Genomic DNA, 25,625 nt, shown 5'->3' with positions numbered 1-25,625 from the left:
GCTTACATGCCATCATCCTTCTCCTCACGCATTCAAAGCAATCTCGTGCCAGTATGAAACCACATTTCAGAGGTAATATAATCCTGATACATATTTTTCCAATTTGTGCTTTACGTGTAGAATTGATAACTATTATGGCAACTTCTCAGCCATGAAATGAGAATAGATACTGCATAAGGAACAAATTCAGAAACAGAAAATGAAAAAGTAGGAAAATTAAGTTATTCTGGATATTAAATATACCAAATAACAGATATCATCTTGACAAACACACCTAGCTGAAGTGTTTGAAGTATGACTGCTGCTTATGTTAGGAGTCCGACACTGAGTAACAAAATCACAGTCCATGGTGTACATGTGAAATATCAGCAATAATTACTTAGTCAGAACTAGAAAGAATATTTTCGGTTTTGACCTACCACGCTGTGATCTGCGTTTTATTTTTCCAAAGGTTAAAGATGTTCAAATTGTTTAATATTTTGTCAGAAAATTATGAAAAAACTGCAAATGCTCAACAAAACCAAAGAAGGAAGCAAGTCCCTACAATCTCCCAAGCTGCAGAGGTTATCACCCATCTCTTCTCAAAATTCCTACTCATGTGAGATGCCTAATTCTCAAATGTTTTGAGAATACTTTGTGGATATCTAGCTGAACGTAGCCTTGGAGAGCTTTTCTTCCGTCTGGTAAAGGAGCATAAATACATATTTCATAGTTGAATTTTGCACAAAGCATTTTCCAAAGCTTTGAGGTATATTATTTCACCATTTGAAGAACAGAATGGAGAACCTGAAACAGCGTCTCTAGCCACTCAGCCTGGCACTGCTTAATAGGATCCCAGGAACACCAGAAAGCAGGAAAAAGCCGCATCATGTTCTCTCTTTGCTAAGTTTTGAAAGCAAAAGTAAGCCAGAGAGAGGCTAAAAACTGGGGAAAATTCTCCAGGCTCCATAGGGGATTTCATTCAAACACTATGCTGAGATACTTGCAACTCTGCAGCAAGACCACAAAAAAAAACCACAGGCCCACCTGTGTGACTACCACATCTAGCCTTTGCAATTCATCCTGAAAAGCAATGCTTCGTATCTTTTATCTTTTATTGTTTAAAGCAGATTGTCACATGGCATGTTCTATCCATCATTTTGCGCTCAGTCTCACACTGAAAAAGAGAACAGAAAATTTGGAACACACTCTGTGAATGCTTTAATATTCTTTCAAAGAAAGCAGGTTTTGTTTGAATCAATCTCAACTGTTCTAGCAGTTATTCCATGGGGAAAATATATACATCTTCTTCTAATAAATTATGTCAAATTATCTGCATAGAAAATGGAGAAATTCATTACAAGGTTTTGGAAAGATTTTTTACTAGTTTATGTGTCCAATGCAAACTACATTTAAATGTTGATTTGGGAAAACAACATCTGCCCAGAACAAACTGACATTTTTTCCTCTTTTTTTACATTTTAATCAAGCACTGCCTGAGTAATCATTCATTAAGAGTAATAGCATTTAATATAGTACTTCTATTCCCCTAAAGAGTCCCAAAGCAAACTCTGTGTAGCGGGGTCACTTCCAGTGCTGACCTCAGGTATGTGACTCCAGGTGCTTGAATCACACAGCTGTGAAGAACCTTTGACAGGAAGTACATAGGCTTGCTAATTTTAAATAAAAAAGATCCTTACATGGAATTAGTCTTTTTAAGTCTTCTGGATAATGTAGTCTGTAGAAACTCAACACTCCTTAGAGACAGATTATTTGATTTGAACACATCAAGCAGAACTCAGATTAGGATTCTCTGGTGTATTTCTCCTTTGCAGGTAGGAAACACCTTACCCTCTTACCAAAGGCGAGGAAGCATCTTCAGTCATACCCATGAGAGGACGAGCACAGCTTTCAGACACACACAGATCTCTTCACCTCTGCTAAATCCCTGCAATATTCATGTCACTAAACTGGAGGCTCGGTGTAATATATGACAGGACTTTGTTTCTTTGCTGCCTAGATCCTCATCGGAGCAGTAATTGCCATGGGCTCAGCAGACCGAGATGGTCGTCTCCATCCTGGTGATGAGCTGGTGTACGTAGATGGGATTCCAGTGGCCGGCAAAACCCACCGATACGTGATTGATCTTATGCATAACGCTGCCCGAAACGGGCAGGTGAATCTTACTGTGAGGAGAAAGGTGCTACCCACGGGTGAGTGAAGGCTGGGAAGGGTGAAAGGAAAAACAGATCCCAGTGCTGGCAGCACAAACAAGTGCTGTTTTTAAAAAATAGAGGAAATCAAAGTGATTGATTGTGTCGTTTTGAGGAAAGAATTGTAAATATGTGTCCGTTGTTTCTCTGACAAAAATACTACAACTGAGTGTTGTTTCCTTCAGAAATGGAAACATACTGGCAACCCTGGTGTGGTGATCATAAGTGCTCTGGGTTTGTTCCATGCTGTCTTGGTCTGTGCTGTCTGCTTTAGTCCACTTTCGGGACTAAACATTCACCTGAGTTAAAGCCATTTGAGCTGACTATGTCAATAAGAGAAAGGCTCAAAGACTCTTAACTGTACAGGGCAGGAACTCATTTCACTCTTGTATGTGTTAAAAGCCCATTTCTGGTCTCACTGATGTCATCTGGAATTTCCCACTGAACTCCAATGCAAGCTGGCTGAAAATCTTCTGTAGGGAACAAGTGGCTCATATGAATAGGGCCAGATTCTTCTGTCAAGCAGACAGATTCAGAAAATGAACCTAAACCAATATGAAGTATATGTAGTAAATTAGATGTTTAGACTGGCTCAGTCCCAATTGCTGAAAAACATCAGAACCTTGAAAAATGTGTGTGGCAGAACCTATTAAAGCTTTAATGGGATAATTTGATGACCTTCCATTACAACCTTTGCTTACTTGAGGAAAGAAGTTTATTTAAGAACTTCTAGAACATTGTTGGTGAGTACACTTCACTGAGGTACCAGAAATGAGCAAAACCACATTCCCAGCCTGTCCTGTCTTCTGCCTGCCCGTGCCCTAGATCCACTGTCACTGCCTGCGCCGTTCCCCTTCGCTCCTGTGCCAAAAAGCCGCCCACCCACTCACCTTCGTCTTCGCAGTCCCCCTCCCACTGCGGCACCGCAGCTCCCTGCCAGCCGTGCTCCTGCGGGACTGACTTTCTTCTGTTACTGACTCCAGAGTCCTCCAGCCAGAAAGGTGCCCCCGCGCCGGGTGCGACGCCCCCTCGCAGCTCCCCCAGCGCGAGGAAAATGGCCAATAACCAAGGTAATGCCAACTCCTCGCCTCGGCCGCGTCCGGCACACTGCGGGCAAAGCCGGCCCTCGCTGCTGCTGCTGCTGCTGCTTAAATGTTAAAGGGTCTGCCAGCCAGCCTGGGCTCCTGGTGCAGACAATAAGCAAGCTGGTAAAACACCTGAAGTTATTCTTGGGCCTTGAGAGTGCCACACCAGGGAATGTAGCATGTAGCTCATTAATGTTTAAGCATTTCAGGAGCTGAGCGGGATTTTAATGTGGTGTGTTACAACATAAGCTTTGTGGGAAAATTTAAAACAACTGATGTTGGGCGTGACTGAAAAATGCTATACTAATACATCAGGCCAATTGATTTCATGGGTATTTCTCAGTAGCATGAATGTATACAACAGAGGGATCTGGGGTTTTCCTTACCTGTCTGTAGCTGATATACGTGTCTTAGCCCTGGAATTACCATTTTTTATATGTACTTACCCAGATCTGGAACAGAAAACCACAATTCACAAGATCTGGAAAACAATTCATTAGGAAAATGTGATTTCTCAAACCACATGGATTAAAATGCAGTTTTTTCACAGGCAGGAGCAAAATGCAATTTTTTTCATTAATATCTATTGCACAGTTGACAGTCGAATAGCCATTTAAGCTTTTCCTTCTTTATCATTCTTTTCCTATATTTAATGGCATTCAATTGCATTTTTTTATGGCCAAGCCAGCTCTTGGTCATTCTGCACGGTAAGAGAATTTCCTTTCTGTTGCAGCCATACTGACATAAACAATATTCAGTTTTCTGAAGCACGACAGCCAGAAAATGAGAGCTGACTATGGCATTTAGTTGCAGATTTGGTTCGATAACTCTTAGAGATTTTCAGGAGTATGATAATTGCTTGTTTTTCTCCCTCTTTATGCTCTCTAATTACTTTATTTCATAGTTGCAGAAGGACTGCTAAAGGACACACCTGACTGAGAAAACAACAGCTTGTCCTTGGATGCTGTTTATTTTATTAATATATACACACACTGAAGATCTAATTTGCAAACTCTCTACCTAGGATGTATGTGTATATGTGGGAGCTCCTCACATGTTCAGTAAAATTACTCTGCCACTCTTGTTGTTCCAAATAGAAAACATAATACTTACATTTATCTGAAAGTTCTGTATTAAAATTGTCAATAAATGCTGATTTGTGTAAACAACTTAGATCTGCAAAGGATATAAATCTTTTTCCCCCATCTGGAAGTGTAAATTTACTGTTTGCAATTGTCAAAGTGCTCACACTAAAAAATATGTAATCCCACAAGTTTTAACTTGTTTCCTGTTCTTGTTACTGTAAAGCAATACTAAAGTGTGCATGGACTCCATTTTCACTTCTACCCTTTTGAACTTGCCAGACAGGAGCATCTCCAAACCTTTAAATGACCACTGCTTCTGCCATGACACCCACAGAAAAACTACTTGTGATCGTTTTTCATTGTATAACAGCTCTGCTCTTTGAACATCTTTTGAACATGCTAATCAACTTCTAAGAAGAACATTATGCAGCTAATCCTAATTACTCTGTTAGCTCCCTGCTTAAACTCTTGTAATCCAAATACAAATAATTTTTTATTGGATTAGATGGTCACATTTTCCTCTTGATGACAGATCCACCAGCAGACAAGGGATTAGCACTTGGTAATGTTTTTGGAATCTAGATAGACTCTGTTTCTTAGTTTCCTTTCTTTTAGCTAGCGTAGCAGTCAGTGTTCATACTTGCTTTATCTGATTACTCTTGAATGTTCTGCATAATTGTGTAGATTCCTGTCTCTCTGCATCTATTACAGCTCCTAGTTTAATCCTTGGGGTAGTCTGGTCTGTAGACAGTCAACTGTATTCATGTTGCATTAGCAAATGTACTGTAAGTCACAGAGACACTGAGCAAGCCAGGCTGTGACACTGGTGTGATTTATGTTGTAGGAGAGCCCTGCCCAGAGAATGGCAGAAGCCCAGGCTCGGTGTCTACTCACCACAGTTCCCCAAGAAGTGACTACACGACTTATGCCAACAGCAACCACGCTGCCTCCAGCAGCAACGCGACGCCGCCCGAGGGCTTCGCCAGCCACAGCCTGCAAACCAGCGACGTGGTGATCCACCGCAAGGAGAACGAAGGCTTTGGCTTTGTCATCATCAGCTCCCTCAACAGGCCCGAGTCTGGCTCCACAATAAGTAAGGAAATCCTGTTTTTCAGTTCATATTGCTCTAAGTTTGCCCCAAATTAAAAAAAAAAATAGTTAATTTAAACCTGTCTGCTAATAATTTATCACTGAAGAGATTTAAACTGAAGATACTCTCAATATTTATTCAGGGGCGCTGTTTGTCTGTTTTGTCTTGGACAAAACCAAAGATTGTTCTGGCCCCACGAGCCCTGTGCTTCCCACGCTTCTTTGACTATCAGTGTAATAGAGGATTCACCCACAGAGTAGATTTTCTCTGTTGCTATGTCAGAGACACTGTAAGTTACAAATAGGGTTGTGTGAATAAATTATTCTACATGCAACTGAATTAGACTTTTTTAATAAATCAAGATGAAGTTTCAGCAAGTTGAAAAAAGGCTTAGATCACAGCAAACCCTATGACAACAGCTGTCCAATTATGGGACTGCAGAAGCAACTGGAAAATGGGAGAACTTGTTAGATGCAGGTGCAGGGTGGAGTATAGACAGGATAAAAATTACAGCTTATTACAGGGGGATAGTTGTATCTCTCTGTATTCAGTAGTACTCAGGTGGCAAGATCTGCCTTTAATAATTATAGCTCACTTTCTGTTCAGAAAACTAATTTTTTCTATGGGTCAATTTTAGTGCTTTCGTATAGAAATCTGGTGCCACTGGAGCTGTCCTGGGTACATCTAGGGAGAGGTGAGACATATGACATAGGACCTACAGAAGACTCAAACCCACGTAGTGGCAGCTGGAGGCACAGGGGCACCTTTGGGTCTTTCCAATGACATTTAACTCAGTGAGAGCTGACCCCTCTGGAAGAAGGAGGAAAAAAAGGCTTTATATTGAGAGACATCCACATGTCCCATCAAATACTGCTAACCACAGCTGAAAAACCAAGAGAAGTGAAAAACCAAGAGAACATTCATCATTTTGCAAGTTGTAGCCTAATGTGATGCTTTCCCTGCACAAAAATAGGTTTTGAAGGAACTGTTCTTTTGCCTGAAATTGGTTCCTGACAAAATAAAATCACAATTTCAACTTCTGGGCCAAACATCAGTCTTCTAAATTCATACCTGAAAAGCAGCTAAAAGAGTACTGAGAAAACCTTACGTCACAATAGCAAGTGAAAAAGAAAACTTTTTTGCAGTATTTCAGGACCATGCAGTTATTAAAAGAATTGCTTTTCATGTTATCTCAGCTGAATTTTAAAACTCCATGATTGCTGGAATTATTACTGTAACAAACCATAGCTAATTAGCCTCTTGGGACTCTGAGTTTTCACATTACTGAATATAATAGCCAAAGAACTGGAAGTCCTTTGGAGAAGATCACAAAAGGAAAAAAAATCCATTGAGGTACATACATGTTAATCAGTTAAGTCAGTCATGATTTTTTCAAGAAAATAATTTTATAGACAGTTTGTTGTTGGGGCAGATGGAGAGGGAAAGGGGAGAGGAAGAGAAAGAGAAAATGCTCAAGCAACTAAAAATTCTGTGAATGGAATAGTCTCTTGAAGACTAAGGACCCAGGTTCAAGATCCTGCTATGCCTCCTACCCTCCAACATGTTCTTTCAGTACTTTTCTTTCTCCACAAGCAACTATGCAAGCAGTCATTTTTGATGCTCAGTTGAACATCTCCAGTAGTAAAGGGAAATGACAGCCTGCTGTGGAAGTGACAAGAGAATTTATTCAAATAATAACTGCATTGAATTTCAGTGATCCCAAAAAGTACCAAATCCTAAGTTTACAAGAACAGCAGTGAACAAAAAATTACATTTGCTATAGACAGTGACAGAAAAGAGAAGACAATACCCTTTCTGTATGAATTCTGTTACAAAACTGTAGTAGAAAAAATATCCTGAAAATTACATTATCTGTCATCAGTAATGAAAACAATCTAAAAATTATTGACTCTTTCTAGGGTAAGAGAGGTTATTCTCTTACTTAATATTTATTTGGGTGAAGTAATTTGAGCTTTATTGACAGAAGCATAGCCAGTATATTGAGGGAAATTATTACCCCTTTTACTCAGCACTCACTGGCATCCATTCAGAATATAGCCTCTAAATTTTGGGCCCTTTGGTAGAAAATAGAACAGAGAAACTCTCCTGAGGTACCTTCTAGCTTGAAATAACATAAAATCCTTTTCTTGAAATTCATAATCAGGGGTCGAAAGCATACCAGCAGCAGGAAAATATCAAATGGATTGTCCAAAATATATGATACATCACTATCAAAATGTAGACCTGCACAGCACCATGCTACCAGTTACTCCTTCTCATAGCAGCAATATGTTAATTGAGTGAAATGTGCCAGTGTCCCTTGTTTCAGAGGCAGTGCACTTGTTGCCAGCCCCTGTATCCCCATGTGGAACAGAATGATGTCATGCAGACATGCGTGCGCAGTTAAATGTTTATGTTGTAATTGCAAAGAAATTCTGAAATAATCAAAATGGGAAAAATAGGTCAAAAAAGGGAGTATCATGTAGTGGCAGACACTGTTAGGAGGAGCAGTGCCCAGGAAGTTGTCTCACTGGGAGCATCCTCAGGGCAAAGTGAAGAAGGGTTCCTTTGATTTAAGAATGTTTATTTCAATAACTCTATTCCCTCCTCTACTTTTCTTGCAAGAGCAAAAGACTTGAGGTCTTGGAAGAATAAGTACCATCACCACTTTCACTCAGGAAGGCAATAAATTATGCATGTATTATTATTATGTATTATTATGTATTTTCCTTGTTGTTGAAATCACACAAACTATATTTTACAGTCCAACAGATTACAGCAGCTCTTGCTGAGTCCAGGACAAGCCCTTTGTGTCACTAGGTGTGTGTGCTTCAAGCACTGCTAAAATTGAAGCAGTCATCCCAGCAACGTTGCTACTGGCTACAGAGCTGCAGGTTCATTAGTTTGCTGCTTTGCAGTTGGCCTGGAGCTGAAGGGGTTGCACAAAAGCTGACCTTCTGTTTGCCAGGAGAGTTTGCTCTGTCTGTGAAGCTGTAGGACAATCCCATGAGGTCACAGCTGTGGTGCTGAGTCTCAAATCCCTTTCCCACCCTCTGATGGAGTGTGGGCTGCACTGCTCCCACACAGCCTCTTAGGAGTGCTTCTTGCTCCTTCTGACCTGAGAATGAGCCATGAAAGGCTCAGGAGCTCCCAGAATTAGAGATTAAACTCTTTTTCCAAGAGGCTTAGACTCTTGGTCAGCTTTTCTCTCAATATGGTTTGCAAGGGGGTTGTTGTTACCGTTGATTTATGGGCCTGCCTTTGCCATGCAGAAATTTTTAAAATACAAAATGCTTTTTTCTCACTGTTGATGTAGACACAGAGTGAGGGTAGACTAGAGCCATAATTAGGAAACACACCAATTTTTCACATTTTGTGATGGGCAGCACTGTAATAGCTGTCATTTTGATAAATTAACATTAAGTACTTTGGAGCCAGCTTTTAGATCTGAATGTCATTTTTCCTTACTGGTACTTGCTCAAACATCCAGTTCTTGTGGCATGATTATTTTCCTGCGTCTATAATGGTAGAAATTTTGTTTCCTCTTTGTCAAAGCATTGCTTGGGATGTTCTCTAATCCAGCACAGGGGATTATCATGCACTGAACTACAGTTCTGATGTGGGGAGATGAGGAGTGGAAAATGAATGACAAGGATTGAATGAAGAGATTTTACAGGGCAAAGCAGGGGCGTAGAAAAGGTCAGCCATGCTTCAAAATTGTATCAGTAAAAGGAGATAAAGTGGATAAATAAAGAGCTGTGCTTGAGTGGTATATCCAGGAGCAAGTCATTTTGCCTAGTGCAGCACGCAGAGGATCTTAGAGTGCTAAGAGATTAAGAAAAGAAAATACACCTGTCCAGGCGCCTGACCTATTTCCAACGAAAGGATTAACTTCCACTGCCTCTAAAATATATTATTGTGCCTTCCCCAGATCCTGTTCCAACATTAAAGGGGGACATGGCTCTCATCCCTTCTCCACACATGAGAAATTACGGCTAAAATACTTAAATTTAAATGATTAATCTACACTTTGTATTACATTTAGGGAAATATTTTTAGGATATCAAGAGAATTTCACTATCTGCAGCCTATGGAAAAGCACTTGCAGACTTCTGGAGGTGGCCAGAATGAGATTTCTGCATGAATGTGTCCTAGAGTTTTATGGAGGAAAATTGGCCCTGCCTACTTCATCTCTTCCTGACACTTACTTTTTGTGTTTGGGATGCAGCTTCATCTAGAATAAGTACTTGTGATCCCCTGTCAATCTCTTTACATTGTAATTGTTTTAGAGAGAAATCACGTGTTGTAAATAGACCTTGTTAACTGGCAACTTTCAATGAAATTGGAAATTTGGCAATATTTCCAGGAATTTTACTATAGCAGGTACTGTCAATTAGCACAGTTACAAAGTGTAAACAAACTGAAAATACACACCTAATCAATAAACAATTTTCAAAAAATTAAAGATTGTGCATACTTGCTATGATCTTCCTCCTGCTTCACAAAAGAGGAGTAGTAGATTTAATTTGCCCCTACGCTGCATATGCCAGTGCCTGCTGGATTTTCAAAACATGATAAAACAGACTCTAATGAAAGAAGTTTCTTTCATTTCTGGAAACATGCAGTCTTAACTAAAAAACATAAATCCAAGAGAAGCCTCTGCTGACTGCAGAAAACAGCATTCTGTATAAGTCTCATTCAGCCCAGAGTTTCTTTGAACTCCTTAGAGTTTAGAGATAAAAACCAGCTTGTTAATCAGTGATAACTGTGTGATCTGAGTTGTTTGTGCAGCAATTTCACCTATGCTTTTTCTGAGTAAGATGGGACATAATATTATGTGACCAATCTTCACATTTTAAAGGATATAGAGCTTTGGAAATTAGAATATCTGTCTACCCCACCTAGGACATTTTTGGAGCATAACAGTGAAAATCCACCCACAGTGTGAGTCCGCCATGGAAGATATTTTCAACTTGTGGGCAAGGAATCTGGATTCTCATTTTTATGCAGCTTTGATATTCAGGTTTGAGCTGTTCTGCCTCTTCAGCTACAAAACCACACTTTCTACGTATGTTTAAGTAATAGTAAAACTTGCAGCTGAAAGAAATTTCTATATTATTTAGTTTTTCAAATCAACATAAGCAATGAATCATAGGGAAATAACCTTAAGAGGTCAAAGAGGTTTTTAATATCATCAAAATACATTGCTGAAGTTTGCAGGCATTAAATACTCAACTGTCTATTTGATATTTTGGGGGGATAAATAAGGGAGGATCTCAACTGCATTACTCCCCTCTCTAGATGATTTCTGTCCTCCAGTGTGTTTCTGAATACATCATTGGGACCTACAGGTGCTGTTCATGTGATTTCAAAGAACAAACACTGTGAGTTTTCTTAGCACAAGCCCATGAAGGGAACCAAGGTTTTTCTAATAATTCCACAGGACCCACTTGCTTTCATTAGAAGCGTGAATTCAAGTCTATAAGTTACATTATTTTTTCTTAGATCTTCAGCTTTCTAAGGTATGTGCACTCCTTCCCATTTAGCTTCTTTTGCCTGTGCTACACAAGCAGATATGCTCCATGTCAGCACAAAATGGGATGTTTCCATTCATAGATTCATTAATCTTAAAAAGCAAAGGGATTATTTTCACATGCAAGAATGCAGCATGCCATGCAGATTTCTATTTTCCAAGTAAGTGTAACATAAAATATCCTATCAATATCAGGAAAATATTTTTTAGCCCTGATGGAAAGTCCACCATACTCAAGTTTTCCAAAATTTAGATTTAGATTTTTTCATAGCAGTGAAATTACAGGTTTTTATATTTAATATATTCTTCCAATTGAAATCTGATATGCTGGAGCCTGCCAGTTGAATGAAAACGCTCGCATGTTTAGAGAATTGAGAATATAATAAATGTTCATTTGATCACTGTATAACATTGAAAAGGACAGCTGGCTCAGGACGTCTCATTTGCTTGGCTTACTGTCTATATCTGTTAATATTAGAAAACATTGCAAGAATTTATCTGGCAGAGGGTTTTAACAGATAAAGCAAAGGTTTGATTTTTTTCCCCTTAATTGATACTTTTTGATATTTAGCTTTTAGACATTTATAGAGGGGAAAAACTGGAAAGTTGCTGTCCAAAAATCATAGTCTCAACAGTTGTGTCTAGAAGGACTGAATAGATGTAAAAAAATTACTGATGTAAATCATAAAAGCTCTATATATGGTAATGTTTTCTTAGAATCCACTCTTTTTAGCCTTTGGGTCTTTCAAATGGGGAAAAATTATTGTCATATTCAAAAAGCAAGAAGCTGATAGAAATATCAGTCTTGTTTAATTTATTCATCAATTTTCTGGGTGAAAGAGTGTATCCTGGGTGAGTTAGCTGATGTTACAAAACTGGGAGGAGAGGCTGATACACCTGAAAGCTCTGCTGCACAGACCCGGGCGGGCTGGAAAGTTGGGGAAGAGAAGCTTAATGAAGTTCAAACAGGCAAAGGTCCTGCATTAAGGGAGGAATAACCCCAGGCACCAGCACAGACTGGGCTGGCTTGTGTAAAGCAGCTCTGTGGCCAAGGACAGGGGAAGAGCATTGCCAGCAGGTCGAGGAAGATGATCCTGGCCCTACCCAGCCCTAATGAAGCCACATCTGGGGTGCTGTGTCCACTTCCTCAGCCAGGAAAGACAAGAAACAACTGGGGAGGGTGCAGTGAAGGACTGAGAGGGTTTTTAGGGAACAGGAGCATCTCTCTTAGATGAAAGGCTGAGAGAGCTGCGCCTGCTCCGCCTTGAGAAGAGGTGACTGACCAAGAGCATATGAATGCTCTTGTCATTGCATACAAATATCTTAAGGGTGTCAAGAGAGTAGATCCAGAAAACAGGCATTCAGGGCAGACTGAAACACAGAAAGGTCATTCTGAAAAGCTTCTTTCCTTTGAGGGTGACTGCACACTTTTGGGCCCCCCAAAAGGTGATGAAGTCTCCTTCTCTGGAGATATTCAAAGTCCATATGACTCAGTTCTGTGCAATTTGCCCTGAGTGAACCTGCTTTAGCAGGAAGTTGAATTATGTGATCTCCAGAGGTCCCTTCAAACCCACACCCTTCTGTGTGTCTGTGATATATGGTGTTAAAAGCAGTATCTGTATTCAGCAACTGCTCTGGGTTTGTGTACAGCTGACCCAAGCATATGGACACTCAGATATAATGACAAAATTTGTTTTCTGTTCTGTGACTTGCACGTGTGGTAAGGATATTAATTTGAATCATGGAAAGCAAAAGTGGGTGATTTTTATTAAATAAAAATATTAATATAGAGAAAAATGTGAATTTATAGTTATCAATAAGTTTCTGAAAGCACACCTTATCCACTTTCTAAATGAAAAGAATTCCTTTGAATCATTTTGTCTTTTAATTTTTTAATTTAATTTCTCTTTAATGAGCTAAGAGTTGATCATTGCACAATTGAATATATTCTGGGAAAGCCTCAGCTGCTATATGCCAACTCTGGGGCAGTTTGTATTGTAATGCTGTAAATATCTGAGCAAGATTTAGGAGGAGAGATTAATGACTTCAGATATCACAGAAGCTTTGGTGCTCTCAGGATTCAAATCTTCTCCAAGTCAAGACATTTTGAAAAATACACGGCAGAGAAGTTACATTCCATTGTAAGATCTTTTCCTAGATAAGATTTCTGCAGCATTGCTTCTCTCTGCTAGATTATTTTGGGTCTAGGATTATGCCTTCTGTCTTGGAAGGATTTCGTTTTCTTAAGGTAGGTTTCCAACTATATCACTCATGAGTATAACATTTTGCATGGCTTAGTATTGGAGAAAAGGACCCTAAATGTCTATTTTGCAGGGCTGTGTGGTTTGTATACATATAAATTAAATCTTATTAATTTCCCCAATTTTCAACTGTTAAAAAATATGTATTAATCCTTGTTTACAGTAATTTTTCCCTTGCAGTCCTATTCATTGTGTAGTCTAAGAACCAAGAAATTAATTGTTCTGCAAAGGGAAGCTTGTTTTCTGCATTCACTTTTAGGAAAATCAATGATTTTTTTCTTGGAAAAAAGCCACAAATCCAAATATTTTTTGTATAGCCTGCGAATATTAAATGCTGCTCAGATAACTCAGTGTTTTGAAATAAGTGGATCAGATCCTCTGCAAAGTCTCATCCAGGCACATGCTGCCACTCTTCAATATATACATGTGTTTGGAGAACAGCTTGTGGCAAATTGTTAAAAGAGGCATGAATAGATTAGAAAAAAAATTTAAGGGTGATAGGAAACATTTACCACTAGTTGGGTGATCTGGGACTTTCTTTTAAAGGTTACATCATTAAACGCTCTGCTAAGAGAAAAATAAAGCACCGAAGATGCAATTTAAGAAAAAAACCAAAAGTATTGTATGTTAACAAAACCCTAATTAAATGCCAGACATGGGAGGTTTCTTTCCAAGAAGAGACCTCCCATGCTGAGAGACACAGTAGCCACACAGAGACCAAGTAGCCACACAGCTCCTTGCTGTCCCTTTGCTGTGACCAGCGGCAGAGAGGACAGCACCCTACAGCAGACAAGACCTTTCCCAGGCATTCTATCAGCTTTCACAGCCAAGTTTTTCTGATTTAATCAGCAATGGGTCCACCTCCATAAATTGCTCTAGTCCTTTTTTGAATCCTTTTATTCTTCTGCCCCTCCAGAAGGTTGCCCCAAATTCTCTTTTGCAAGGTGTAGACAGTGAGTTCATAGACAGCTCCTTTGAGCAGAGGCTGTTTTCTGCTTCTGACTTCGATTCTTCTCTTTTCTGAATTCTTTGGAGTTCATTGCTATGATTTTTGAGATGATGATACTGAAACAATCAGCAATACTCAGACTTGGTGCACAGCAGTAACTAGCAATAGTTTGTTTCACTTGTTATTCTAACTCTTAGCGTCATATTGATTGTTTTAATGAGTTTATGTTTTTAGAGAAGTAGGCACACATTTCAAGGTCCCTTGAATGATAGTAATTAATTTAGGACTCATCTCTGCTTAATCTTAGGCAGGGTTATTTTTTCCTTGCTTATATCATCTTGCATTTCTTTTCATGAGATCCTGTCTGCCACTTCAGTCAACCCACTCCCTACTGACAGTTTACAGCTCTTCCACACTTGTTTTAGATGTGACCATTCAGAACAATAAAAATTCTGCATTAGGAAAATTCACAGTTCATTTCTAGCTTTGTTCCTTGGCTTTTACCTAATTAATCCCCTATGAGAGTAGCTCTTTCTTAACCCTTCAAAGTAAGTATTTCACCACCAAAGGCTGTCTCTAAAAACTGAAAGTTTTCTAACATTTTTTGACATGGTTGTTTTTCTGTGAACAACCTACACATCAGATAATCTCTGTTCCCTTAGAAGAATTCATGCTTGTAAAAAAAACCCTAAATAAATCCTCCCCTCCCGAGGAAGCATTTGAGACCATGGCAGCCAAGATATTGGGGCTTAGGAGGGCTCTAAGGCAGAGTTCCACTGGGAAGAGAAGCAAAGAACAGAAACTCCTCAGGATAATATTACTGGGAGAGAAGGAGCCATGAGATAAAATTCTCCTCATATTTTGTAGAAATGTGCATAAACCAGTTTCTGCTGAGTGGCCATGAGCTCCTCTAATAAGTCACTGGATTTGATCATAAAACCCTATAGAGAATAACAGTGTAACAATGAATCCAACAGAGATTCAGATTCCTTCTGCAAAATTTTCCTACACCCTACTTCGCAGGAAGATCCAATGGCAACATATGGCACCAATACAACCTGAGAAGAGGAGCATTAAATCCTCAAATAGCAAAGTGGAGTAGAAAAGGTAGCTTGACAGATACAAGCTTTTTTCTGATGGTCGCCTAATGTTGATCCTTTCATAACATGACAGAATGAAAGGAGTTCAGGGATACCAAAACATTCAGAGTAGGTACCTTTAGCAGGAAGGTGAAGACCCTTAGGCTTAAAGGGAAGAAGAAAAGGACACCAAGTTCCTCCTCTTTCTCCCTCCCTTCCCTTTTCTCAGGATTTGGATCTGAATTAGACTCTTGTGGCTCTCCCACCTCCAGCTTTGATTTCAGCAGACATCTCAAACATGCAGACATCTGCTCTGTTCACTTGTCAGGTACAAGAAGTCCAACAAAAAATTTTTCTGGCAAATTAATAGGACTTCCCACCCCCACCCTCCCACACCCCTTACTACTGAAATGATGTCTCTACTTAAATATTTAGGCTAGCTAAAACATCTTTAGTGTTAGAATTGGCAAGTACAGAAATTTTAGTTGTGCCATCTCTACCATATTTCCTCCTCTTTCTTACTACCAAATTTCTTACTCTTTTACATAAGGCAGTCTTATTTTCAGATCTTCACTAATATATAGTAAAGACATGACAATTTCAAACAGATCTTTTATTACATATGCAGAAACAGGCACATTTTAGTATTAGTTTAAGTGATTCTTGGTGATTCTTTAAGAACTGATTTGACAAAAAAAACTCTTTGTGAACATAAACTGTTTAAGAGTCAAGTTACTCTTTTATTTGTTTGCTCGCTGATATGTATGCATGGCAGTTATATGTCCACATTAAGGACAAAATAAACACCATTTTTGTAGAAAGCGTTGCGATACATATTTAGTATATTTTAAAACATAGAAATGTTTAGACATTTCTAAAATAAATTAGGTGCTTATTTCCTAGGCAACAAGACATTTCTGAAGTACATGAGTCGTGTCTGTATTACTAAAGCTGTGTTTTAATTTATATTCTTGCCTGAGCCGTAGTGGTAAATAAGCATGCAGTTTGATTATGGCTTGCACTTCAGAGTACTCATTTATATTTTCAGTGTACTGAAAATTAATTTTTAACACTGTAAACAACACATCCATACTAGAAAAAAAAGTCACTTTGAGGTATGTCTATTATGACTTTATATCAGATGTGCAGTCTGTGTTGGTCACCAAAACCTTCAGTAAATGTTTATCAGCATGCTGAGAAATTCGTTCTGCAGCAATTTATTCTGAACACATCTGTTAGAGCTTTGGTTTATTTGAGCATTGATAGCCTAGGTATTTCCCAAAAAGAGTTTGAACAATCTTTTCTTTCATTTTGCCAAGTTCTCTGTCGATAATTAAATGTTAAGATTATATTATTTTTGAAAAAAGAAACACGCTGGTTTTAAACACCAGTTTAAAGGTGGATAGTGAGACTGAGCTGCTTTGTGCTAGGTTTTCCAGGACTGAAGTGTGGGACTGTGGAGGAACACTCAAACACCATTAGGATATTAATAGACTATATAGTCATTTAATTATGATAAGCATATTTATGAATAGTTGGGAGAAAGAAAAGTAGCATGCTCTTTGGGGAAAAGACTCAGCTATAGCATATGCATTTAGTTAAAAACCAGAAAATAGAGTAGAAACACTGCTCAAAAAATCAAGAGCAATATTTAGAAAATTCAGTGGAAAACGAGGGAAGAGACAGAACAAGAGCATAGATGGCGTAAACAGAGAGGTGAAGAACCACGGAGAACAAAAGGAGAAGCTTTGTTCTATAATGTTTTGAGAAGAGAGCTGAGATGTTTTGATGTAGTAAGTGTCTATGTACACATAGCTAACTGTCAGTTCAATCCTATTCATTTATTATTAATATCTAATTAGAGAACTGCACATCTCAATGAATCTTCAGTATTTTTTCTACTTATCAGTAAACACATTTGAATGGAGGAGAACAATTTCATGTACCCTGGACATTTTCAGTAACAACTTTTGTATATATAATAAATAATGTTTTGGTGCCTCTATTGCAACATGCAAATAAAGAAATTCTGTAAACCAGGAGGTGGGAGACAATTTATGACTGATACTTATTGTGCAAATTTATCCCTTTTCCCTGTTTAATGCCTTATTGTTTTCCTGATCTGCTTATTAGGTTGTTTCATGCCAGATTTGCAAAATAGCTAAATTATAAACTTATTTGGGCTTTATATATATATATGTCATGTGTATATATGCATCTGGATTCTGAATTTTTAGTGAAAAAACACAGTACTGTGTTACTGCAAGTGACATTGCATAAGAATTTATATTCTTATATGCTTTTACAGAAGCTGTGTTTTAATTCATATAGAACTTTCTTCCAAAATGAGCTCATTTTCTTTCGTTTGTGAGCATCACCACTTGTTTCAGCATATGTTAACTGTGTCTATTGTTTCTTGTCTAGCTGTACCCCATAAAATAGGGCGGATAATTGATGGAAGTCCTGCGGATCGCTGTGCAAAACTTAAAGTTGGAGACCGGATCTTAGCTGTGAATGGCCAGTCTATTATTAACATGCCTCATGCAGATATTGTGAAGCTAATTAAAGATGCAGGTCTCAGTGTAACTCTTCGCATCATTCCTCAGGAGGGTAAGTCAATGGCCCTTAAAAACAGGAAGAAAATTTTAAGTAGTCTCCAATTAGCTTAAATTATGTCAGCACTTGAAAGAGCATCTTTTGTTCTCCTTCCTCTGCTGTAACGTGCAGCACACCAGAATTACGAGCTTAGAACTAGCTCAGATAGGATCTGAATTCTTGAAAAGGTTTCAAGTTGTGAAAGGGGTATTTAAAGCAAGCCTGGAGAAACCTGACAGAGAGAGGGAAAAAGGATGTTAAGGTCTTTTGCAAGAATTGTCTTCTACATGGAAAAGCACTCTACAATAGAGCCAAGTTTTGAGTTTGTTCCCTTGTATCTTGCTATAATCCAAGCCAAAGTTTGACAAAGTGATTCACAAGAGACTGCAATGTGAAGGAAGAGTTCAGATTTGGCAGTTTCCTCCATCACTATCATATGGTGACATATCACTGTAAATGCACAAGGCAGGAGAGAACTGAACCCTGAATTATCTCGTTTCTAGGGTCAGGATAAGGGGAGAGACTCATTATTCTGGTCATTACTCCACATCTAATCAGTGAAGATCTTTTGATGTTAGTTCCATGGGGTCTGGGGTTGATTTCAGTGCTTTTTTTAGTTTAACAATGTGCTGCACTGCTGCATGAGTTGTACCACATTAATGAGACTCTGTCTTTATAGCTCAGCAACAAATACCAGTAGAGCTGGGAATGACACACAGAAAGTAATGGAATTACTTAATGATCCATGGTCCAGTTCAATGACCTTCACCTTATGCTGCTGCATCTAGCAACAGGACAGGGAAATAGTCTGACACTGGTCATAGACTGCAACTGAGGGAACTCATCTACTTTGTTAAATGAATTCGGTGAAGGGAAAAACACAAACATACACAAATTTAGAATTCACATCAATTAGCACCAGTGTAATTACTGGAGGTCAGCTTTGCAAGCATCTAAAACAAGTGTGATACTTCATACAGTCCATGAAGTTCGTTTAAGCCTCTCTGGTATCCAGGTTAAATATTATCATTAATAGTTCAGTGTTAGAGATGGATACATTAAATTAGAAAGAAAGCAGAGGTGCAACTGACTTGTAGTACTACAGGATGTTCTCAGGTGCTAGTGGTGAGAAAAGATCTGTGCCCAAGGCACAGCTTCCCTGTGTTACTGTGTGACACTGGACACCTCATTTGCCTTCTGATATTACCTTTCTAGCTTATAAAAATTGGTATAAAATCTAATACCTGTATAATAAACGTTCAGGTAAAAAATACCATATAAATGCAAAGCAGTTTTAGAAGCAGCTCATGATTTGACCAGTTCATCCATATATGAGAGTAATGTAAAAATGAGGGACAACATTTCCAATCTTCCTCTCCAAAAAACTTGCAATACAAAAGAGGCTTACAGATGGAAAACGGGCAATTACAGCCTTAAGCATGGTAATTACATAGACAAGTATTGCTTATGCCTGCATGAGGATTGTTTTAAGTGCAAATATACAAGGGTTTTTTTGACAATTAATCCTACATCGAAAATATTTTTTGTAAAGTAGCCAAATTTTTTATAATAATTGTGAGTATAAATTAGATAAGTAGGGAATATGCACACATAGGAAAAAACGTTAAAATTTTAAAAATAAACCACATAAAAATTAAAACAAAATTCAAATGTAAAACTAGGCAAGATCTGTATCATATGTAGCCATTGCTGTTAGGGATGCTCAGACATATGTGTGTCCATTTTGTTTGTTCTGCACCATGCCACGCTGGTCTCACTCGTTCTGTTGCAAGCAGGAATAGAAAAAATGTATTTCCCTTTGCTGTTGATAATGCAGGAACTTCTGTGGTGCTCTGTCCTCCTGTAGGCAGAGTCTCTCTCATTTATGCTTCCTAATAGGTAAATGGTGAACAGGACTGTGCTAGTGTGTTGGAAAAAATATATTTGATATGGCTCAGTACCAAATGTGTCTCCCCTCAAGTCCAGCAGGAAGCCTAAATGAAGATTGGCGTCTTTTATTTATAAAAAAAGCAGCAGAAACGTATTTCCTATGCCAATCTCTCTGTCTTACTGAATTTTGTGTTGTTTGGAAATAATGATTCTGTTTTTCTGCACTGTTCTGTGCAAAACCTTAGTCATTTGACATAATACAGTGAAATAAAACATCGGTTTAAATGGTTAGCATAATTTATTGAGATTGGGTTTACTGTTTTACTGTTCACAGTCCCCAAAAATTTTGAAATACAAGAAACTCTTGATGAGCTCTCAAAGATAGCAGGAGCTAACATAAGGACTCCAGTCTTCTAGCTTTTGTGACAGGTCTATCATCCCAAACAGTGGAAAAAGCTGTAAAATATTCATTCTCTCAAAATGTTTTTTTTTTCTAAATGGAAAGCATTTCAAATATCTTGTAGCTGTACTAAGGCATGTGCAGCATAGGGTGGGGATTCAGGACAGTCAGCACAGCTTTACCAAGAGTAAGTCCTGCCTGACCAACCTAGTTGCCTTCTGCAGTGGAGTAACTCCATCAGTGGACAGCAATGGTCAAGGGAGGAACTCTAGATCTCACCTATCTGGACCTCTGTAAGGCATTGGACATGGTACCCCACAGCATCCTTCTCTCTAAATTGGAGAGAGATGTGTTTGATGGGGGGACTGTTCAATGGATGAGCAGGTTGAGGGAGGTAATTCTGCCCCTTTGCTCTGTTCTCATGAGACCTGACCTGGAGTTCTGAATCCAGCTGTGGGGTCTTCTGGACCTGTTGGAAGCAGTCCAAAGGAGGGTCATGAAGATGATCAGAGGGCTAGAGCATCTCTCCTATGAGGAGAGGTTGAGATAATTGATGTTGTTCAGCCTGGAGAAGACAAGGATCTAAGGAGACTTTATTCTGACCTTTCAGTACTTAAAAGGGGCTTAAAAGAAATAAAATAAGTATGGGGACAGAATTTTTAGCAGAGCCTGTTGTGATAGGACAAGACATCTTATAGCTTGGAACTAAAAAAAGATAGATTCAGACAGATGTAAAAAAGATTTTTTTTTAATGATGAGGATAATGAAACACTGGAACAAGTTGCCCAGAGAGGTGGTGGATGCCCCATCCTGGCATTCCTGTCAAAATTCAAGGCCAGGTGGGACAGGGCTCTGAGCAGCTTGGTCATGTTGAAGATGTCTGTGTCATTGCAGGGGAGTTGGACTAGGCAACCTTTAAGTGTCATTCCAACGCAAGCTATTCTGTAATTCTGTCATTCCATCATTCTGTGATCAGTATTTCTATGCTTTAAAAGAATATGAGAAACACAGAAGCAATTTGCCTTGTTTAATTGTGTTTTAAATAATGACAGTGTCAACCAGAATTACAGGAGTGACCAAGACTTTGGATCCCACAGAGTATCAAAAGGAGATCATTAGGTTCAAATGTCTTAAAATCTAATTATAACCTGAGAGAGTAAAAGAAACAAAGCATAAATTTGCAGAGGTAGAGTGTGACCAAAAATGATCATTGTGTACCTTTGCCCTTTATGAAAAGCTGTGCAGTGACAGGTCTGTAATGTCCCTGTCCCCATCACGCAGAGCTGAACAGCCCAGCCTCGGCGCCCAGCTCGGAGAAGCAGAGCCCCATGGCCCAGCAGCACAGCCCCATGGCCCAGCAGAGTCCCCTGGCACAGCAGAGCCCCGTGGCCCAGCACAGCCCCGTGGCCCAGCCACCGCCTCCACAGCCCCTGCAGCCACAGGGGCACGAGAACAGGTTTGGCATTTTCTCAATGCTCTTTATTTTTTTTTTTAATTTCCCCTTGCATGTTAGTCTGGAGTCAGGAAGATATTTTTTACGGTAGGTATAATTTCTGGTGTATCATTTACCAGCCAGTTTCTCATGTGTAATTTATGCATATATGTTAGCAGATTTATCTATAATGGAAATCAAATGGTAGGGGGACAGAAATTTTGTGACCAGCTGTATTAAAAGTTGTTTATATAAAAAGCACACACACGCTGTGGGATGATACAACTTTCTGTGACCTCCAATCAACACTATTTAGTCTTTGTATTTTTTTCAGAGTGTTAGACAAGGCTGATTACACTGACTGTCTTTATGCTAATCTTCAGTAACCAACACATATCATCAAGATCCTCTTCCCCGAATGATGCTGCTTACAGGATTATAACTTTTCTCTTCTGAAAATACTTGAGGTCGCTTGTGATTCGGACACTACACTCTCTAATTCTCCTTGCTTAACAGATGTAGTGCTTTCACTTGCCCAGAATTATTTTCTTTTCAATTAGTCATACTAGGAAAATTACTTTGCCTTATATTTCATTGAGTACTTTTTCCAAAAGTGATCGCCTCCTAGAAGACATACATTTCTGACAAAATTCAACACAGTTTTCACAAAAGTCATTCTGTGCTGTTGGAAGTCAGTATTGAATGTCTGTTAAACTGGGAATTTTCAGATAGGAGCAGCAAACTGTATTAATTAAAGTTCCAGAAAGTAATTCTGTAATAATTTTATTGAAAAGTGTAAGCTCTAATTGCTCATGTCACCATTTACAAATTCAGCAAAAATTACAGTGCCTCCATCTGTGAACTAAAACATTATCTTCTGATCTGCAGCTGTGGCCATGTATTGGGAACCTGCCTAAAGATGACTCATTTCAGAGAAAGGTCACCTATTGCTAGTTCACATAGAATTATTTTTCACTAGGGTTTACAAGCTAGGCTACAGCTTGATCATATAGCCACATGCATTGTTTCTTTACTAAAATAAGATTTTAAAACTCTTAGGAATATTAACTAGTTTTTTAACTTCCAGTATTAAGGCTCAGTATCACAGTAAGCATCACAGTAAGTTTGTCCTCTCTCTTCTTTTTACAGGATCATGATACTGAGTAAAGAAAGAGGCTTGCATGTATGAATGCAGGTCTTATTAAGTGTGGCAGCAGTCTATTTTTATATTCTCAGAAAAGTCAAAGGGAAATAGTTCTGATTTTTTTGTGTCTGGTTAGACATTCAGATTATTAAAACTATTGTGTAGGAAGTTAGCCACAATGTCACTGTAACTACATTAATAAAATAATGAAATTTTGAAACATATCAGACAATTTGAAACATTTAGATTCATATTACCTTTTTACATATAAATCAATATCATCAAAAACAATGTTGTCAGTTTTTCAGAGTGTAATTTTTGTAATCAATAAGTACATTTAAAAATCCCTTTCAAAGTCTGCATATGTCTCTGTATCTGTATGTGTCCATGAACAGACATGGTCATTTGGTTGACTGAAAACTTCCAGTCCATTATTAAAGCAGAATTTGAAATGTCTATTTCCTTTGGCACCTAGGGAAGAGTGTAAGAACATCCACTCTATGGACATTTTTGTTAAAATATTACCCAAACCACTATTACAGAACTATCTTGCTAAAAAGAGTCCAGGACTTTGTGCCTCTTTAGCATACCACATGGCTGAGGTAGGGAAGTTCCTTATAAGGAATGTTCTTTACTTCACCCTGAAGTGCCATCATGTGCTAATTTCTATGGACTAGGGGAAATTCTCATCTGACTAAAGTAAATAACTAGTCACTGTGCCTCAGAAAGTCACATTCTCTTTCAAATTTTACCAGCTAAAGCAGTATTTTACTTGTTATTAATTCCTCATAACCAAATGTATCTTCTTTTTACCTTGTGGTATTCCTGTGCATAACTACTGAATGATTTTACTGACACAGCTTTCAGCCAGATAGCATCATAGGGAGTGTATAATAAAAATAATACACACTGTATTAACAGATGTTATATCAAAGAATACCTTTCATTAAAAAGGTAACAGCTAAGACAAAGAATTTATCCTTTTTTCACCTTAAGAAACTCACAATAACATTTTACATCGATGAAAAGGGATATAAACTGCACCAATATTCCACTTAGTCTATAGAAATAATAATTTTGGAAACATTTTATAAACTTATAAATTTAATAAGTTTTTATCAACTCAGTGAATTATTTTGTAGTGAGTATAGTAGGTGTTTTCACATGCAGTTTCATCTTCAAAATAGGCAAAGTAAGTGGGAATTAATAGGCTTTTTCTGTTCCTGTCCCTTTGAGTCTATTCATGATCTCACTGATTCAAGCTGGAAAATTGTATAGTATGACCTGATGGAAAATTGCTTATGCCTATATTTCAAAAGCACTCTCTGTTTTTGCATGCCTCGATTATTTACCCTTGAGAGTTTTGCTTCTCTGCCAAAATTTGTTCCATGCAATTTTGCAGCCAGGCAGCTTCACTCCTCAGTATTGCATGCAATGCATACTCGTAATGGTTTGCTACTCGGAAACTAAGCCACTGTGCCTTCCTCAGCTACAGGTCAGAAGTAAAAGCCAGGCAGGATGTGAAGCCTGATATCCGGCAACCCCCGTTTACAGACTACAGGCAATCCTCCACGGACTACCGGCAGCCCCCGCTGGACTACCGGCACCCCCCGGTGATGGACTACCAGCAGCCACCACCCCTGGACTACAGGCAGCCCCCCTTGATGGACTACAGGCAGCACTCCCCTGACACCAGGCAGTACCCCCTGTCGGAGTACAGGCAGCCCCAGGTACAGACAGACACCCCCCGAGCACCCCTACTCAGAGGGCAGCAGGGTCTGTCGGGGTGGGGCATGGGGGTTGCTAAGGAGGATGACACTATGGAAGGAAAAGACACATTAAAGGGTTTTACTCTGAGTTGCTACTTCTCTGTAGAGGAAATTGCTTCCAAACCATCAATATTATTGTATAACTGTGTGATCTGTAAATTAACATTACGTTTATAATTGCATGACGGTAATGTTAAATAAATGCCATTTTTGAGGTGCTGGAGAGTTGAAATAAAAATTCTAACATAAAAAGCCTTTTCATCAGCAGAGGAATTTTTTCATTCTTGGAACATAGTCATCAAACAGTGGGTATACTCAGGTCAGATTGCATTTCTACAGCATTCCTGAAAATTCAGATTTTATCTAATCAGAATAAATAAATAAAGGAATGTCGTGATTAAAATGAAAATCCTGACTGATAAAATTAAATTTCTTTTGGTAATAGTCTGGATGAGTAGAAACTAGCCCATGCAACTAGTTTCTTTGACATCAAGCATGATCTGACAAATTCAAAGAGATGATGAGTATGATGAAGTTATGGTACCTTGGACAAGACTCCTCTGATGATCAGATATTTACAAACAGTTTTGAAGGCTGAGGATTTAGCTCAAAGTTTAGACTTTGAAAAAGACCTTCCTTTCTCCTTATATAAGGGCAGGAAAAACAGAGGTCAAAAAGTATTAAATAGGAGACTGTAAACCTCAAAGACATTATATGCTGGGACCATGTATAGGTGGTTTGTATGTCCATATTTTCAAAACCAGACACATAAACCATGTCAAGAAAAATACTGAAATTCCTAAATGGGATCCTGAGAACCCTATGAAATAGTGTGCGTTTCGGTATCTACATAGCAAATCTCTATCCCCATGTGCACATAAGATGCTTCTCAGCATCTAGAGAGGTGCTTGGGTTGGCTGTTTCCCAGCATCTCCAGTTTAATTCTCTAATCAGTAGACTGCACAACCCGAGCTTGCTCTTTCATTTGTCCTGTTCCCATGGATCTTGCACTCTTGGCTGACAATGGATCAGGAGCTACATCACCATTTCCCTCCCAAGCCCCTCTATGGACATTTGCTTATATCAAGTGGATCAATGCACTTTTGAAGAGATCTATTTTA

The 25,625-nt window shown here is 38.7% G+C and overlaps 1 protein-coding gene across 12 annotated transcripts in view; it reads left to right on the top strand.

Annotated features, from left to right (window-relative positions):
- The window catches only part of MAGI2 (membrane associated guanylate kinase, WW and PDZ domain containing 2), a 703,759-nt gene that overhangs the window by 637,736 nt on the left and 40,398 nt on the right, over nt 1–25,625 (top strand). For 9 of the 12 annotated variants that reach the window (XM_088165869.1, XM_088165868.1, XM_088165863.1 and 6 more), the window contains 6 exons: nt 2,000–2,192; nt 3,176–3,262; nt 5,207–5,455; nt 17,699–17,884; nt 21,441–21,615; nt 24,225–24,465. In XM_088165869.1, the coding sequence (XP_088021995.1) occupies nt 2,000–2,192; nt 3,176–3,262; nt 5,207–5,455; nt 17,699–17,884; nt 21,441–21,615; nt 24,225–24,465 (1,131 nt within the window). The remainder of the gene's footprint in view (nt 1–1,999; nt 2,193–3,175; nt 3,263–5,206; nt 5,456–17,698; nt 17,885–21,440; nt 21,616–24,224; nt 24,466–25,625) is intronic. The other 3 variants (XM_088165870.1, XM_088165865.1, XM_088165864.1) reach the window with 1 other exon arrangement.

This window comes from Sturnus vulgaris, chromosome 5, assembly GCF_052056855.1.
Source record: "Sturnus vulgaris isolate bStuVul1 chromosome 5, bStuVul1.hap1, whole genome shotgun sequence".
NCBI lineage: Eukaryota > Metazoa > Chordata > Aves > Passeriformes > Sturnidae > Sturnus > Sturnus vulgaris.
The sequence above is the reverse complement of the archived record's forward strand: the minus strand, read 5'-3'. Positions and strand labels throughout refer to the sequence as shown.